Source organism: Pavona decussata, unplaced genomic scaffold (genome assembly GCF_977016875.1).
Source record: "Pavona decussata unplaced genomic scaffold, jaPavDecu1.1 SCAFFOLD_61, whole genome shotgun sequence".
Classification (NCBI taxonomy): Eukaryota; Metazoa; Cnidaria; class Anthozoa; order Scleractinia; family Agariciidae; genus Pavona; species Pavona decussata.
The window spans coordinates 1,444,680-1,463,579 of NW_028145482.1; the positions used below are offsets into that span (position 1 = coordinate 1,444,680).

General features: G+C 39.0%; 3 protein-coding genes across 6 annotated transcripts in view; all 3 read right to left on the reverse strand.

Moving 5' to 3' along the window:
• Nucleotides 1–1,041: 1,041 nt before the first annotated feature.
• On the reverse strand, nt 1,042–4,082 carry LOC146479002 (uncharacterized). Its single transcript, XM_085111148.1, has 2 exons — nt 3,970–4,082; nt 1,042–2,945 (listed from the first exon to the last, which is right to left on the reverse strand). The coding sequence occupies exons 1-2, from the start codon at nt 4,053–4,055 to the stop codon at nt 1,427–1,429; spliced, it is 1,605 nt and encodes a 534-aa protein (XP_084967274.1). The 5' UTR covers nt 4,056–4,082; the 3' UTR covers nt 1,042–1,426.
• Nucleotides 4,083–5,944: 1,862 nt separating this feature from the next.
• LOC146479003 (uncharacterized) lies at nt 5,945–12,252 on the reverse strand. Its single transcript, XM_085111234.1, has one exon. The coding sequence runs from the start codon at nt 10,809–10,811 to the stop codon at nt 9,174–9,176; it is 1,638 nt and encodes a 545-aa protein (XP_084967360.1). The 5' UTR covers nt 10,812–12,252; the 3' UTR covers nt 5,945–9,173.
• A 227-nt stretch (nt 12,253–12,479) lies between these two features.
• LOC146479004 (E3 ubiquitin-protein ligase rnf213-alpha-like) overlaps nt 12,480–18,900 on the reverse strand; it is a 102,653-nt gene continuing 96,232 nt past the window's right edge. For all 4 annotated transcript variants that reach the window (XM_085111197.1, XM_085111198.1, XM_085111196.1 and 1 more), the window contains 5 exons: nt 17,364–17,438; nt 16,929–17,129; nt 14,416–14,505; nt 13,714–13,883; nt 12,480–13,167 (listed from right to left, as the gene is read on the reverse strand). In XM_085111197.1, coding sequence (XP_084967323.1) covers nt 12,999–13,167; nt 13,714–13,883; nt 14,416–14,505; nt 16,929–17,129; nt 17,364–17,438 — 705 coding nt within the window. In that variant the 3' untranslated portion in view covers nt 12,480–12,998. The remainder of the gene's footprint in view (nt 13,168–13,713; nt 13,884–14,415; nt 14,506–16,928; nt 17,130–17,363; nt 17,439–18,900) is intronic.

The window sequence follows — 18,900 nt, forward strand, 5'->3', positions numbered from 1 at the left end:
TTAAAGTAAAAAAACACAGTCCTCTAGACGACACCTCCTTTAGTTTGGTATGGTTTGGATTTTAATTTTAATAAATTTTTACCTCTCCTATTTTTAGAAAAATTGTCAACTCCTTGGCCATGAAATTAAAATACAGTTATTCCAACGGCCTTTCTTTGGTTGACATTTACAAAACGCAATCAATATCATTAGTTTTAGGACTTCAATAGCCTTTGCACTTGACAAGATCCAGCACATGACAGCATTGCTGAGAAGAATTCGGACTGTAGGCTGCATACATATCTACTCATGGTGAAATATTCCAACACCTTCTTTAAACACGGATACTGATCATGATTTATGCTACCCTGGTTCCAGAGACCCGCTGCCTGAAAAAATGAAATGAACAAATAACCGCTTCGGCGGTTACAGAGAGGCGGGAGAGGGGATTTTGTTTCTCTCGGTGCTTCGCGCCTCGTTGACGCGGCTTTAAAACATTTCCAATGTTAAGGAACACAACAGAAACGTTTGCATTAAAACTACTACCATGACGTCCGGCAAGTTATCGGGGCCTTCGAGAAACGAGCTAACGGAACTTCAAAGCAACAAGGCTGAACTTCTTAAAAAGCGGATCGAGTTCCTCTATTTCTTCTAATTTATTTTTCCATCAACTGTCTTTAAAGTGTACTTTGTATATGTAGGACCAAAACAATAACTGTTACTGGAAAAAAAAGCCTCAGCAATCAGGACTTTGAGAATGCTTCAGGAAAAAAATTGAAAAGACGAGGCCGGTGAAATTTGACTAAGTTAGTATTTCTTTAAAAAAAGAAAAGGCCATAAAAAGTGCTAGTGTTTTTGGAATGTGTTATCTGAGCGCACTTTGGAGTACCTTTTATGTCTGACTAAAATTCTCCACGACGAAGAAGAAGAAGGAGAACCTTTATTGATTTATAACGCTCAGGGTAGCCCCTTCAGATGCAAAAAGCTGTCTGTTATCAATGGGAGCCCTGAGCCTTGTTCTGGCAGAACAATGTACTAAAACTACAATATACATATACATTAAACTAATACTGATAGTCATGGTCACATGCGCTCGTGAGGGCTCAGTGATTGGCTACGAGAAATCATTGCAGTTTTATTATTCTCCATTACGTTCAGTGGAATGTATTTGATCATTATTATCAAGAAAATTGAATCAAAGCAAACGAAATTGTAGACAAAATACTGCAACTCAAAAACTGAACAAAACAATAATTTCTTTCTTGTAGCGATCAGATGCGTTTGTCGATTTTATGGTCAGTTGAAAAACCGCCACCAACGATTTCTTATTATTTCATTGCTGTGTTTTCCATCTTTTAATTTTAATGTCTAGGTATCCTTATTTTCAGCTTTCGTCCTTTGGTATAAATAAGTACCCAAAATAATGTTTACTAGCGTTCTTGGTTATTTATTTAGAATGTACTTTAAACTTCTTATAGTCTTCTAGACTCCAAACTTTTTCCAACGTACCAGTTGGCTTGTAACCTTGAAATCCATTGACACCACCCGGACCCAACACAATACCGCTGATTAAAAGCCCGATCGCCTTGTTTCCAGTAGTCTCCAGGCTGACGGTATGCTGGCCCTGGGGGACATCTGAGGCCACAAAATATACACGAGTTTGATAATGAACTCTTCCAAACGATTTTCCTTCTATTACCACACCATCATGTTTTTTTTCATCCAACCACATCTTTACTTTTCCCGAATTTTGTCTCAACCGGCGGATAACAATCCCCACTGACCATCTTTTGGGTGAGCCTTCGTATCCTGCTGGCACTTCGAAAGAAAATTCAATGGAGCAGCCTTGTCGAGCCGCCCTCCAACCTCCAAAGGCATCCGTTCTATCGTCATTACCGTTATACCCCATCCTTGCCTCTAGATCCTCCAGTTTCAGTTCCTTGAATTTTTGCATTCTTTTCACCCTCACTTGAAGCGATTGGAAAACAGCAGACTTCCCCCAGCCTGGGTTCGCGTAAGCCCAACAAAGCGGGTTTGTAACAAGCAATGATGCGTCAGCAAACAAAGGAGCGCTTAATCCCATGTTCATACATTGTGGTTGTGGTCCATAAGCAGCAACCGATGCTTTCCTTTGGAGAGCATTCTGGAAGTATCGAATCATCATTAGAGCAACCTGGGCATGTCCTTTTACGTCAATGTGCAAATGATCTCTATTCACCATTCCTGGTCGTATGTAAGCTTGCTGCTTTCTAGTCTTTGAATTTACCGGGCAAAGTAAATCACGCCAGCTAAGCAGTGTTATCTCATAAAACTTTGCGAGTTGACGTTGTCCTAAATCTTCGAGGTTATGACAATGTGGATTCAGAATGCTTTTAAGGGATTTTCCCTTTTCACTAACCACATCAACCAAGCTCGCGTACAAAACTAAAGGAAAAGATGGAAGCGATAACACCCGTCGAGACAACAATTCCATCGGTATGGCTGTTTTACCGTGTAGGTATCCATAATCGTTGACCGACAACTCAATGACCACTATATCTGGATTTTCATCCTTGGGCAGTAAATTTTGCAAGCAAAAAGTAAAGAAGTCGCTTCCAGTTCCTCCAAGTGATAAATTTTTCACCGTCAGTTTTGATCTAGTATTCGGCCAAATTACCTGATTCCACCACTGAGAGAAAAGTTGATGAAAAAGTTGTTTGTGATTGGTTACTCCTCCACCCGCTGAATTCGATCCCCCAATCACGATCATTTTCACAGGCTGACCTTTCAGCACTTTGCTTACCAGATTCTGGGCTCGACAAGCTGGTTCTTGTTCGTTCCACTTGATAGCTCTGCTAATGTCTTCCTCTTTAACATTCAGGTCACTAATTCCTTTGTAAACATTCTTGTCTTGCCAAAATACGAACGGATCTTGACGAAGCCAAGCCAAATTGGGATATCCATTGTAGTCTTCGAAGTCAGGGTTGCTTTAAAATTTAAAAAAAGGAAAACAGTTTTCTGAGTGATGTTACAGTAGGCCATTATCACGTGCATGATGGCTACAGCTATTGTTCTTTTAAAAAATACGGAGTACACGCAGGCGTTTGCTATTTAAAAAAAACACTAAGGATAAAGCTTTCAATTAATTGTAGTAGCCGATTTACGAAATTGGACGCTATCGCCATCACAGTCGTTTATTTGTAATACGATGGTTTCCTGGGTTCTGCACCAAAACAAATTGAATAAACATAGCAGATTCCCACCAGATTGAACTCGAAATTTTCATATCACAGCTATTTCCTAATCTTATGGTGTGATCATTTGCTTGTTTTAGCGTCCAGGCTTGCGCAGAAATAATTTTTCGTTATTACGCTTGCGCAGTGGTGTGTCTTTCGGTTAGGAGACTAATATTCAAAAATAAACATAGTGACTCGACAAAAGAGCCCTTGTTTTGCTTCTTTTCAAAGCTGCGCGAAATTACTTGAAGAAGATGGTCGATTCTCACAGTTGAACGAACGTTTTCTCTTCTAGTCAACGTTATAGATGGAAAAAGTTGCAAAACGTAAGATCTGTTTCGTTGGTCAAGAAAAGATAACAATCGAACGAATGTCTCGTTCAACATTTACATCGTCATGGAATGGCTCTATGTAACGGCCTTCAGATAAAATTAGAAACTAGAGCTTTTGTTGTATTTCGAAAGAAAATCATGATAGCCTTAGTCTAGTGCCTGCGAGAACGATTAGCACAGTGTGAAATTTGTTAAATCAAGCAAAGCAGATATATAGATACTTGACTTACATGCTTCCAGAAAACCAAAGTGGTCGGTAAATTGTATTGTTATTATTATTTGGATGTTATATTATTACTGACCTATTTGTCCCAACTAGACATCACCATGTAATGTCCTCGTATAATACGTCCAACTGTTATCATGCCATTAGGACAAGTGCTTGTTTTAATTTTAAATCAGTCAATAATAACTGCTTACGAACATAGTGTCTGAAAGCTTACCCAGATATTGACGTTGTTATTTTCTTCTGCCCCTGAACAAAACAAGGCCAAATAGCGCACAAAGAAATCAACAGAATCAAAAACATTTTCAAGCCCGACCTGGCTGATTTATTAAGCGCATGGCAATTTCAATTATTTTATTCTCGCACTTTGGCTGCAGGTGCTACCTGTAGCTTTGACGGAGAACCTCACAGGTTTGTCTTTGTTTCTTAGGTTATTGTTTTACTCCTCTGTTTTATTTAAACCTTTGTTCTCTATCTTTGTTTTACTTCATGTGCAAGTTTTAGAGGCTCTTAGGTAAAGCCAAATGAGAGCGACGAGACTTTCGCCTTGTTTTGTTTGTGTTTGTAAGAAAGTTTGGTTCTGGGTTTACTTTTAATCCTAAGTACTTTCATGCAAAACTACGCTGGAGGTCGCGGTCCGCATTGCTTTTCGGGAAAAAATTCTGACAGCTTGTTTTTTTGGTCAATTTTAGAATCATTTTAGACGGACCGACATGCCACTTAAACGGTTAAACAGATGTCAATCTACTGAATATCAAACTAGTTCTTTATTGGTCCAACTTCTGATTATTGTTATTCGCTTGACTATCCACACTGTACTCCGATAATAAAAACGTCACACCAGCTAGTGGCATTGCGAAAACTATGACATCAGGTAACAGGATAACAGTGAACTGTTATCCACGAATGTTGGCCTTTTTTTGTACGTGAATAGAGCATGAGTGAGGGTGGCGTGATGTCCCGTCCTGAGATAAAGCGCTTTGTTCAGAGTTTTGTTTGTCTTTTGTTTTGCCCTTAAATGGAGGAAGAGGAAATTGGTGATAACATCAAAGTTAAAGACTAAAAAAATACCCAGCTGATAACAAAAACTGCCTTGCCAACATTTAGGGCATCCTGTGCCGGAAAACATTCAGGCAAGACTCTAGAACTTGACGAAATTTCAGAAGAAGAAAAGACTCAAGACCACGTTTGATTTATTTAATTAATGTTTCTTCTTTTGGTGATATATAAACAATTCACTTAAAGATTGGTCCCTCAGGAACCAGTTAATTTTAGTTTTCGAGAGTCTCAAGGTTTCCCGAGACGAAGTCATTAAGTGTCAAAGTTGTCGCACTCTGGCATGAATGGAAAAAAATTCAATGTGTCGTCGATGCGTGATTCCCAAATGGCAAGATAAATCCCAAACGCAGCAAATCTGAATAATGTAAGTAACACAAAGGGTTTTCCAAAGATTTGTAGAATGCCTACGTGAAATTGCTAATTTGACGATGTCAGTGTCGTAGACTTTAGTCCTCTCGCAGGACTTTCCCGAGTAAATTTAGTTTTAGAACGGGTCCCAGTACCCCCTTGACGCCCACAGCTCAAATTCCAAATCAAAGAAGAGCAATGGCAATTGGATTGTCATACGTCATACCTTTTCGCGAAAAACAGCGTTTCTAAAAATGGGTTGACTCAAGGAATTAATACCGATGGAATTTTCTAGAAAAGAGCTCCTGACAGTAATCAACTTTTTAAAAGTAACTTTCATGCTTTTAGACCATTTTCGTGTTCTTCTATTGGTTCTGATTACCTCTTGGTCAACTCTGGCGGTTTACCTTAGTTTAAAGGAAATCCAAAAAATTCAAGAGGGCTGGCCACCGTTTGGTAATCATGACGTCATTCCCACGGGATTTGATGTCTTACTGCCCGTTGCAGTATTTTCCTTTCTTCAAGTATCACTGTCACATTTTTAAAATACTCTCGGAGTTTATGGAGGGGGGCAATGAAGAAACAACGACCAATCACAAAACGGGATGATCGCGTGTATCAGAAAATTACCTAACCGGGTTTCTTTTTAATGTAAAAATGTCTAACTGTACAAATATCGTACCACATTCGTCTCGCACATTACTCCGGCAAATCTTACAACGTGGAGTTGTCTTACAGTGGTATCAAATGAGAGTTTGTGTCCGAAATTTTTCAAACCAAGCACATAACATAACATACTAGTTTATTTAAGATGTTGGAAAAGAAAAACAAAAATACACCTTGGAAAGGAACAGAAGGTCAATATGCACTATAACGTTCCCGTAAATAAAAGAGAAAAAAGTATGTATGTAAAAGGTCGTGGTGGCAATTTGAATAAAAAATACGATATTTATATTAACATATTTACATTTTCAGAAAGAATTTCACCCTTGCTTTACATGTAAAAACTCTAAAAGTTCCTGCTTCTACCATCTGCTGTCGTAGGTATTCCAGTTGTGAACGATGCGGGCAAAAAAAGAATGTTTGTATGAATTACACTTCGCGCTTTTCACGAATAATTTAAAACAATGGTTTTACTCCCACTTCAAGATGGCGGGTACTATAAATCACACACCTAGCTACTTTTGTTTCTTATTTACAGTTAGAAAACGAGATGACCCCAAGAAGAGTCGAGTCCGGATCGAGTCCGATCCCCAAGCGAGAACCTTACCACTAGACCACCGGCGACTGGCTGCCAGAATTTACTATTTTTTGCCTAGATATCCTAACCCCAAATATAAAGGCTAACGGAAAGCTACCTAAGCTAAATTAGGCTTACCGGAGTGCTATATAGCTATATTTGCATATCTTTTTAATTAAAGTTTTTAGTTCTTGCAACAGACGATGAAAAACTAAACATCTAACATTTTTTCCCTTAACGAACACCCACGTAATATCAACACCTCGTTGTTAAGGATAGTTTAGTTGCTTTAGTTGCTCCTAATCCATACATTTTCTTTAAAATTTACCCATTTATTAAGTACACCCACTAATTTGGACACTTTTTTCTGGTCGCAGTGGTGTCCGTTATAACGAGATTTTACCGTATTTCACTTGTATTAACGACGTTAAAAATGATTATAAGTAATCAGTCGTGTCATTTAAGACAGAAAAGGATTTGGTACAGGTCAAGGAGGTAACCGGCCATTATTTACTCTACAAAAGAGTTGACAACTTAATTACCTTAAAAGCTCTGTTGACAAAACCAAACGTTCATTTTATACTGTAAGCAAACTGACTGGAATTGTAAACTGGGATCGGATCCGGCGAGTAATGCCCTAAATTCCCTATTTACAGCTAGTGGACAACACGCTGGTATGACCACAACATATTGGTAACCGATTTCGTACATAACTACCACTTGTAAATTGGTTTCCACAGCAAAGTTATGTACAGTTCCCTCGGTAAGACATCGGTAGCTTTTACAATATACGAATACGAGTACCCGTTTGAAATCCTAGAGAATGAGAGTTAAAAACTGTTTATAAAACTGGCGTTAAAAGTCTTACCCTAATGTGAATGGTATTCTCTTCTCTATTCTTGACTCAGTAAAGCAAGGACAAATAGCCTTCAATAGCAAAACCAAGATCACCAACATTTTCCTGTCCGATGGTGAGGCTGATCATTAAACTGCTGGCTACTTTGTGCCATTTTTTGCAGCAGGTATTGTTTGTACCTCTTTACTCAATCATAAACGATTCTCCTTTAACACAAATTAAGGTCACCAGTTCCGTTGCAATCAATCGTTTAGGTAAATCAGGGGAACCTGTATTGCTCGACACCTCATTAGTACAGACTAAGCGGTCGCTAATTGGGTCATTGGACAGAAAAGAAAAGAAAATTAATAACACTATACTTTTCTTACTTCAGAAACAACTACAACAGGTAAGATGCTACGGGCGATGCTAGAACTACTTTTCGTCTGATTTTCTTGCGTCACTGGTCTCAGTTACAAAATGCCCCGCTTCTGGATGCTAAATGAAAATGGAAATGTTGGCAACCAAAATTTATCGACTCTTTCTGAACATTTTTCTGCTACATTTATTAGTATTATATTTTGTACTTACATGTCATAAACGACAATGAGATTATGAGCGATTTGCATGCAAACCTTCTTGTTTGCTTTGTTTTCATGACGCTACACATGACAGCGGAGCTCCGCGCGACGAAGGCGCGTGCGCGGAGCACACATGGATAAGAAAATATGGTAACCCACCGATGCGCGGAATTTTGGTCTTGGCTATGACGTAACTGTCCGTCCGCACGTTCATAGCAGCACAGGAAAACCAACGCGAATGGCACAGCCGAGAGAGAAACAAAACGAAAGAGCACGAGAAAATAACTCTTTAGTAGGCGGCGCGTCATAAACAGCTTCAAAGTAGCGAATACCATCCATAAAGACAGAGTATTTTCCTGCTTTAATCGTCTCGTTGTCGTTAGGCAGAAAATGAAGAAACCAATGAAATGTAAAAATGGCGTGCTCAGATCATAGTTAATCTAGGGACTGGTTATGAAGTCTTGCCATGAAAACAATGGTGCTGCTACTTATGTTGGAAGGGCCACGACCGTGCAAAATCCTGTTTTAACGTTCACACCATAATAGAATATCTTCACAAAAACGCTTCGATTGGTAAATTGCTCCAACACATTCCAAATTCTATTGTTGTTTGTGAAGGGTCAAGGCCAAGGAGGCAAACAAAAACATATAACAAAGAAGTTTGACAGGTTTCATAACCATTGCCTTGAATTAACTATGCTCAGGTTAGAAGCGAGTATTTTTGCCTCTCGACCAACCAGGAGTGAGTAATTTTGCGCTTGGTGAAAGGAAAATTAAGAAAGCGAAATGTTCTCTGTCTCAACCAATCATCATTCAGTACTTTCGCTCTGTATGTCATAACCGTAGGTTACACACACTACACGCAAGTTCACTCCAGGTGAATTCAAAGAAATTTCTGGTGATTTTTCGTTCGTTCGAGCAAACGGTCTTACGGCTTTACCCTTAATGAGTAAAGAAAAACGTCGTTGTTTTCTAAGACGTCCACTATGTAAATTGTTGGCAGTGAGAAACAAAACCGTTGACTGAGTCTTGAGAGTAAGGGTTAGCATGTCACTTAAAGGCAGGGTAAGAAGACAATAGAGTGTTTCCCTCTGGTGTTCGCCGTCAAGTGTTGTAAAAGTGAGGTCACAAAAGTTTTTTTTTTATGTTTTGACATATTAAGTGCAGAAATCTTTCTCGGGTTCAATCTCAATCTCAGCCTATAGGTGCCAAGCGAGGAGTTGTCCTGGTCTACAATTACGGTTGTTGTTCTTGTGATCCCATGGAGCTGTTTCCCTCGCATAAATTGCCGGCAGAAAATCACATTTTCAATCGCTTGGTGAGCGAGACAAAAGATAGCTACTATCAGCGTCATGGTATCATGGGTCAATAAGCAGCTTTTTGTAATCTTCAAGTGACCAAACCTTTTGTATCGTATCAGAAGGCTTATATTGTTTGATATCTTTCATACCTGCTGGACCCAGCACTATTCCGCTTACAATGACTTTAAACCCGACCTCTCCAGAGTTGGTCTTTATTTGTATTTTATGCTTTATTCCTGAACTTATATCCACTCCCAGAAAGTAAATTCGAGTCTGCAAGCCAATTTTTCCATAATCCCTTTCTGTAATGGTTACTGGATTGAGTTCACTTTGGTCAAGCGAAACTTCTATATTCCCGCGATGAAGATAGCGAAGCACTAAGCCAACCGACCACTTCTTTGTCTTTTTCTTTGTCAAATTGGGGAGACAGAACGAGAATTCAATAACGCTCCCTCTTTTCTCTGATTGCCAGCCACCAAACGAATCACTCCTGTCATCTGAGTTAGCCGCCCTTGCATAAGGACTCTGAGGTGTTATTTCACGAAAGCCCGCATGTCTGAGCACTGTTATATTGAGAGACTGGATAATGCCTTGGATAAAGCCTTTTTTTCTCCAGTTTTTAGTTATGAGTGACCAGCAGTAAGGCTTGGTTACACTTATTTTCATAAACAGCGGTGTTGTGTTATTCATAGCCTCAATGTTTCTCAGTTTACTTTTCATAGGCTGGAAAGCGCTTCGAAACACCTTCTGTGCATAGCGAGTTAACATCCAAGCAATCTGGACATGACTTTTGGCGCCAATATGAAAATGATCGTCACTTATCATGTTTGCTTTGATTTCGATCCTGCGCTTTGAACCTTCGCTATCCATTGGACAAACAACATCTCGCCAACTAAGTAAAGTTATGTTATAATATCTAGCGATCTCATGCTGTCCAAGATCTTCAAGATTTAAACACCTTGGATTTGGAAAGCCTTTCCACCACTTCACTTTCTCAATTAAGTCAACGAGCGTTACATATATTATAAATGGATTTGAGGGCAACGACAGAACTCGTCGAGTCAACCTTTCCATCGGCTCAGCCGCCCTACCGTAACGATAGCCGTAATCATTGACTGACAACTCGATAAGCACCAAGTCAGGATCTTTAACATTTAATAAATAATTTTGTAAACACAAACTGAAGAAGTCACTTCCAGTTCCACCAAGCGACAAATTCTCGAAGATCAGCTTGGAACCAGTGCAAGGCAAAATCACTGAATTCCACCAGTGAAGAAAGAGTTGGTGATAAAGCTGTCTGTGGTCTGGAATGCCTCCTCCGGCTGAGTTTGATCCCCCAATGACGATCATTTTAATACTCTCACCTTCCAGTGCTTTACGAAATATGCGCCAAACGCGAAGTGAGCTTTTGCCATAATCGTGAATAGCGCTATCAATAGCGCTCAAGGAGACACTCAGTTGCTTAATATTACGATAAATGAGTCTGTGCTTCCAAATGGTAAAGGGATCTTCGTCAAGGTGGCAAAGTGAGGCACCAACACACAATGCATGAGTCATTAGTAAAAAAGTCATCGGCGCAAGTTTCATAAGTGTGAAATATCTTCTTGATGTACCAAATGTCAGTTTAGTCTCAAATTGTGGTTCAGAAGGTAGAATAGACGTATAAGTTGCCTTGGGTAACTGCTGTATACCCATTTTGTTAAACGAGTGTTGACAGATTATGACAGAGATCCAAGAAAGAGTTGCGTTGTAAGAGCAAAGCAAAATTCAAACGCTGTTACTTTGTCGAAGCCTCTTAATTTTCTCAAGGCTCTCCCGCGCCTCACATCTTCTTGCTGGAGGAGATTACGTTTGTGCGTTTTACTTGGTTTACAAAACAAGTCAACCTGCAACCACCCGTCACGACAACCTTGTACCCAGACTCTCTCATCTTCTGTTCCTGGGACGTGAAGAATTGAGATCCTGAAAACGAGGTTGCTGTTTCGATTTCTTCTTTTAAGACACCTTCCGGGATGGAATAAGTGAGACTGACCACCATAGAAGAGCTTTAAAAGATCATTGACCAACTTGAGCTCTTTAGGGCAAGTAAAGGGAAGATCACAACCGCAGGGACTAGGATAAATATAGTTGCAAGTATTTTTGTTGGCCAGGGGTAACTCAGTAGCAGTGACAGCGTGTCATCAGTGTGCGGCAGGTCACGAATTCGACTAGCCTGCCTTCCGATTCACAAGGTTTGGTTTTCGCGAAAGTCTCTTGGCCATGGAGCGGCCTCGAACGAGCCGGTGAGGAAAACTGGAGACAAAGGGAGCTAGCAGAAGGAAGTCTGCCCTGACTTCTATACATAACTTTTCATTTCCATCCTGGATACGCTGATATTGGCAATGCCGATAACATTTCAATCGAAATATTAACTGTCGACAGCGACTTGTTATTCGTGAAAATTGAACAAGTGTTGAATGCATCCCTTTTAGGTGTTTTCAACAAGTTTCCGTCGGCCTTTGGCTGGGGTTTTTAACTTAAAAACTGAGCAGGAGAATGTGCCTGGCATTTGATTATGAATAAGGAAAGATGTAAATTATCTCTACCAGATGGGGATAGCAACGGAACTACCAAAAATTAGGAAATGACACGGAGGCTCCTGTGATAGACATTCCTGGCGCAAGATCAAAGGAAAAAGAATTGGTTTTGTTTAAGTTCGTTTTTTGTGCTGAGGTAGCTTTGGCCCTCCGGCCCAAGTACAGCCACTTACAGTTTTACGAGCATAGCAGAGAAACGCCACATGATATATAAACAGCCGAAGGACCATTTTTAAAAATTATCTAGCCAAAAATTTTCAGGTTAATTGCAAGAGAAATGACAAATTAACTACAACTAGTGGCCTCAAATGGTTGAATGGCTGACCGATTACGATTGACGTAGGAAGTTCAAAACAGTCGATTTATCGACTCCGATTGACTTTATCACCATCTTTATCACCCAAATTCAAGGTCAACCGTAAATAAATCGATTGTGCTTACATTTAAGACAGGCTCGTTTACATGGCACGTCGAATGATGGTTGCAATGTAAGTAATATTGAACACGGTTACGATGAAGTCTATCCAGGCTAAAATTCAACTTCTACCGACGGTTCTAGGCAGCCCCTGCAACAGAAACTCAAAGTAATCCTCAAAATATAGGCGCTAAAATTGTACTGTACTGCATCAGGACTGTATTTTGGTCACCCAAACTGTGCATTTTCAAGACTAAAACAGATACTTTGAATTTGCAGTGTATTGACAAAAACAGAGCCCTGATTTCAATGACGGTTTTTAATTACATGACGAATTTATCCTCTATTGGTAGAACCCTAGACGGGAAAAAGTAGTATCAGTGAGAAAACTTGACAAAACTACGTCATTTATCATAAGCAATTCATCATTTGCACACAGGTAAATTTAATGACATGGCCTCCTAGCTGGATTTGGCATTAAAGCTGCTGAGATAGTTTACGGGACATAACTAAGCTATTTTTGCTCTTTCTGGTTATAATAATTGATAACGAAACGAACCGACTACAAAAACCTTCCCAGTAGACATTTATTTTTCTTCACCTATTTTTTTTTTCTTGCTAAATATTCTAGAAGCTTCTCGTAAGGATCCGTCATAGTAGCCAGTTTAAACTAACGGTCCTACTTGCAAAAAAAGGTTAACCCCTAACATAATAAGAACATGAACATTAACATAAACAAGCAGAGTTTCGAATTACCCGGTCTCAAGTATATATCTGCCTAGTTTAATTGATTATTTGTAGTAAATAGGAAGCTAGCATCAGCAAATTGTTTCTAACAACGTTTGTCTCCTATTTCCCTATATATTGAAAAGAACGGACGTTCATAAATGTTTAAGCGGCGGCTGACTGAGTCCCTCTGTGAACGTCATCACAAAGTTGGACAGCGGAGTTCCAAACCGCTTGAAGATGCGCCATGGTAACACTATCTGGAATGTTCTCCGTTCCAGGGATTTGTTTAAAGTCTTTCTCCGCCAGGTAAAGCTCGAAGTACTCTTGAAAACTGTAAGGAATGATGATTACTAGTTATCGATCTTTTGATGAAGTTCACGTGGATAATTGGGGACGCATTTTATTTGTACATTTAGAAGTTGCTCTGTGTAGCTGCAATGACTTATAATAACCAAATTTCGATATATTAAAATTCAGCCTGTAACAATAAACATCACTGCGAGGTTCCGGGGAATAAATTGTAGAGTTTAAATGGATTTATTCCCCGGAGCCTCACAATGATGTTTACTGTTTCAGGCTAAATATTAATTTATCGACATTTATCGACTATTAAACGAACTGAATGGCAAAGGTCACTTATCAACATTTGATACATGCTTTTGCAAGACTGATAAGAGATGAAAAAATTAACTACGTTAATTAGCTTCAGTTTCATTGGCGCTTCTGGTCAAAAGTCAACAATTGTTCGGTGGTATTGTTCGCAACATCAGGTTTGCCATGCGCAAAGGTAAAGACTCCCCGGTGAAGCCGCAAACAGGAGAGGAACCCCGCCAAAACTTTAAACATTCTCGCCAGCTATCTTAGAACTCAATCTCACCTCATGGTTGCGACATTCTCCTCAGCATGTTTTACTTTCAGCAGAATCATTTCCAGCAGCCGAGGCAAAAACAGATCCATATCTATTTTTCGTAGTACACGATTCAGGTGTGCCACGTCACTCGAGCTCAATTTTTCCTTGAAAACATCAGGTACTTGCTCAAACGGCTCCTGGAAAAGTGCAAGACATATTTCCTTATCATGTATTGTTAACGACTTAGTTAAGGAAGCAGAAACTCGTAAGAGGCGTGAGGCGCTTCCTTCTCAGTTAACGAATGTAACGTTGGGTCACTGTCTATAGAAAAGGGTTACTTATCGTCCTACAGGTGCAATGAGGGACGATGATCTAAAGAACAACAAGGACAGAAAAGTTGCCAGTCTGACAAATACTACCAATGTTGTCACTATACTTATCACGCCTCAGTTCTGATGATCTCCTCGTAAAAAACACAAAACTAGCTTTAACTGTCATTGCGAAACAAGTTATCAGCTATTGATAGGGCAAAACATAGTTCTTCAGGTATGAAAATAAGAATTTAGCTAAAAAAATTCCACTTAGTTGGAGTTTTGTTACACAAAAAAGTATCGATTAATTTTTCTTGGTGCAAACTACGGAATGTACCGATCATCTGGCTCATGACTAACAGGAATTATTGGCTACTGAGCCGTGACGGTTGTTGGAACAAAGGGATTACAATCGGACCTGTTTGTTTCTTGACTTTATTTTCGCTTTCTCGAGCGCCATGAGCCGCCACAACGCCAGGGTATGGGACAAGTTGCAGTGCTGCTCTGCCTACAAAAAAGTATTCACCACACAAGTCAATACACAATCTAGTTTACGTATACTGTAACCAGGGAAAATTAAAAAAAAACATATTGCACACTAAACAGACATAATGAAAAGTGACTTCTGGACTGCAGGAGTTCAATTCAACGTAGAAAGAGACATATAAGGTGGTTTAACTTTACTCCACAAGGTTTTTATTTTCTCTTCGTGCAATTTCTGTTGTTTGAAGCAGGGGGTGTCGAGTCACAAAATGCTGTGCTTACAAAGCTCAAAACGTTGTCGTCAATCTTGCTCTGCGGATTGTTTCGAAATCCTTGATTCCGCCCCCACTAAATTTCAACTTAAAGTTAAGGAGGCTATGTATATAAATTGGGAAAAGCCCAATTTAAATCAACAAGTTCATCATGTCAACCTGGCACTTACGCTTTAGGCTTTATTTTCTTTTCAACACTTTGTTACTCGCTCAAATATGTTCTCTATTTTTGTCACTTAATCATAATTAATTATGCATGTTTCACTTAGTTGTTATACAGTCCTATACGGTTTTTGTGTCTACGGCTTCTAGAGAAGCGTAGACACTATGTCATCGGGTTGAGTGAAAGAGTGAAAGAGTGTAAGAGTCTAAATGCCACAGGAATCCCAAATGGAATACTATCGAAAGCCGACGCTAATCCTCGACTGACCGAGATCTAAGCGATTGTATTTCCGGATCAGGACAATGGCGACAATACGGTAAATGATGTTTTCCGATGTTGATTTGCTTTTTACAAATAGTTTACAGTCAACCCAGGTCACGCGTGAACAGTATTTCCAAGAATGAAATGAACATTCGAATTCCTCTTTGTAATGTCCGACGTGTGAATGGAATGTTGGACATTTCGCTGGAAATCGTTCTGAAAAAGACGCATTAACTGAAAAAAAGATTCAAAATACTTGGGAAACAATTGTTATTCTTGAAATATTCAATTTTGCAATGTAAAGAAAAATTCATAGCTTTATACCGTCGATAAGCTAGGGAAATTTATACGGGAACTCTGAAATCTGGTTTGCGATTTTCAAAACTGACATGTAAATTTCAAAACTCCGTTCAAATTTCAAAAATATCGTTCACGCGTGACGTGGGTTGACTGTAAGTGATGATTTGAACCAGAATTCTGTAACTTCTGTAATTTTCATCGCAAACGTACCCGAATTTACTGCGAGTGATCGCTTTGAACAAACACGGAGTGTCTTCAAATTTTACATGCGTGTTTGCACGCACGCAAAAAAAACTGAAAGTTTTTTTGCCTCTAATAACAAATTCATTGTTTATTTCAATACAATGTTTCGTTGGAAAAGCTTTTTGTTGATTTTTGTGTCTTTGTCAATTCATATATGCGTTTGAGAAGCGACAAATGCTAGATGCGCAATCAAGGACAATTTGCATAAGCGGGTTGAAATTTGATATCCCAAAGGTCTTCATCAACACGCCGTGAATTTTAGCAATTTTTGCGTTCAAGTGTGTTTTTCGGCAAATGATTAATAGGTAACCATATTATTTTACGTCAGAAAACATTTGTTTTTAACCGCTCTAGGAAAAAGTTAATTTATGCGAAAACTATGAAAACACGACAGGAGTCAAAGAATGATACTTGCCATTCATAAGTTCAGTGTAGATTAATTAATAGTTTCTGTTGCATTTTATGCCTACGTTTCAGATTAGAACTTTGCTTTCAGTACTTTATGTTTAGAACTCTGCTGCATTGCTTTCAGTACAAAGTTGTGGTTCACGTTGTAAGATTATATAATATATTGTTTATGTTAGAATAAAGTTACAGTTCTCTTCAAACAAAATGTTTGTGGTAAACAATACCAGCTTAATCTCTTCTCACCAGTATTCTGTGCAACATTGTTACAACCATTTTTTTTATCTCTATCCTATTTCCACTCCTCCCTCTTCGTTTTCTTTTCAGTTCTATATCCCTTTTCTTCAATTCTTTTTTATCACATTTCTACACCAGTGCTGCAGTAGACACATGCAGTCTGAGACTGCCTATTTTTCAAATATTCTGTAACTGACGATGATGTTTGTAACATCGAAACATGTCTTAGAAATTTAAAAATGTCGTAATCTTTTAAAAAAATTACGATTTGTTTTCTGCTGTCTCGACCTTTTGCTTCAGAAAAAGGTGTGAGGGATCCCAATTTTTTCAGGACAGCCGTCACTCTGACTCTTATGTTTTTAATCAAGTTGTCTGAAGAAAGAATGTTTAGATATTTCCTGCCTGAATATTTACGTGACATTATTTGTTAGAATGATACTTCTTTGCTTCGTTTCTGCAAAAATGTTATTTGCCCCAATCCCCTTACTTCCCCACCCCGCCCCGAAAAATTAAAATGGTTCCTTCGAAAGTCATTTTGCTAGACTATACGGCATGCACTATACCTACCGTTGGGCTCTTAAGGCCACGGTCTCTGGGTAGTTTGAGCACTTCATGCAAGTACCATCTCAAAGACGTCTCCGTCTGCCCGCCAGAAGAGGCCAGGAAGCCAATTGCAATGTCCAGTGACGACAGAACATCACAAACGTCTGACAAAGAGGAGCGGAGATCGGAGATAATCTGTCCTTCGATGACTCGTGAAATGGGCTCCTGTGTATAAAGCAAACAATCCACCAATAAAACAACTTGAAAAACAAACCTGTCTGTCTGAAAAGCTGACCGCAGCCAACGTAAACACACAAGAATCACACTCGAAGATCCCGGTAAATCGAATCGTGAAGGGAAACACAGACGGTGTAAGGTGTTCGAGGGTTCTATAGTTCTGGAAAATCTACTCGTGCTGTAAACAATAATATACAACAACAAAAGCAATTCAATGCTTACCTGTGAAATTTTGTCTTCAACAGAAGCGAAAACTCTGTCATCGCGCGTGTCTCGACTGAAAGCGAATCTCTCCTCCTTTAGAAAAGAAACAATAAAAAATAATGTGAAAAATAAACTAAACGATTTTTTAAAAGTCTCCAGGTTGAAGTTAAAACAGCTGACAAAAATGAAGTTTTCAGAACCCTAGAGTGTGAAACTACATTATCGGAGAGCGAAGCAGGAATTTGGGGACTAAACTCCCCACAATTAATTCTCGCACTTTCATAAGCCAGTTGAAAAGGGCTGAACTGAGTAATCAAAGTTCTCAGAAGTACAAAGACAAAAATGTCAAATACGCATAAAAGCTATATGAACGGTATTATTATGCAGCGCTGGAAAAAGTTAGAAAAACACATTTGATTATGAAAGCGCGTGACAATCATAAGCGAATGTGTGGTAGATTGGAGAGTGCAAAGAGATTCGAGTGCCCTTCAAAACGAATCGCTTTGACGAAGGGCTCACGCTCGAAACTTCAGCACACGAATCTATTTACGGTCGCCAATTACCTTTAGTTATCAACTCTGTTTATAACCCATAAATTCTTTTCTATAACTCCCCATCGACGCAGCACCGCATGCAGTTTCATTAGAAACTAACTCCCTTATGACAATCGTATAAGGACGAGACAGTCTAGAGAAATTTGAATGAGCTCAAGTCGCCTGGAAACGAATGTCTTTTTTCTGAAAAGACTAATAAGTTCACATTTGTATTAAATGATAAATCTATTATGTTGACTGAGTTATTAAGAGCGACTCTCTATAGGGACCGAGTGAGATTGAAAAAATGTGGCACAAGGTTGGAAAAATGGACCCCTTGATATTTCGTCCAGAGATAACGTATGGTATGCTAAGAATCGTGATATAAGTTTTAGGTTCTAGAGTTTTTACATTTTTGAGAAAATTACGAAAAACCGTCGACAACCGGTGAAGCCGAAAAATCACAGGAATGAGGTCAAATTTCATGATCAGATAATCGAACTCGCGTGAAGGCGCATAGCAAATTATGGTTTTTTATTAGTTTATAATGTTAATCAGGAGGTATTGCTAAGCTGCTTTGATGATAGTTTAGACTTACAATTGTAATTCCGAATTCCTGGAGAGCAAGCGAAGAGAACCGAAATTTGTAGACTTTGAAAATCAAAAATTCCATACCATTTTCAAACATCTCAAAACATACTCGGTATTATGTAGAATTCTTTCAAAATTCAATTCTAGCAAGTAAAAGAGCTGTTTGTGAACGTGATATAATTTTTTTCTTGGCAAAAGTTATTTGTGAGGCGAGCGGCCCCATGCAAGTTGACCCAATTTGACCTTTCGAGGAGATCTTGTTTAACCAGGAAATGTAAACAATTCTACTATGCTTAGCTCGCTTTCTGAGCAAACCATTGTAAAACCCTGCCATTTCCCATTAAAACTACCCAGTTAACCTGAAATAATACTTCGGTTACAGCTTACTTTTCAAATGGGTATTTGAAGGCAAATAATTTTGATGTTCTTCG

Excerpts from the sequence above, each read along its gene's own strand:
- LOC146479002 (XM_085111148.1), bottom strand. The coding sequence starts at position 4,055 with ATGTTTTTGATTCTGTTGATTTCTTTGTGCGCTATTTGGCCTTGTTTT. Across the intron at positions 2,946-3,969 it reads ATAACAACGTCAATATCTGG|CAACCCTGACTTCGAAGACT; the intron begins GTAAGCTTTCAG and ends TAAATTTTAAAG.
- LOC146479003 (XM_085111234.1), bottom strand. The coding sequence starts at position 10,811 with ATGGGTATACAGCAGTTACCCAAGGCAACTTATACGTCTATTCTACCT.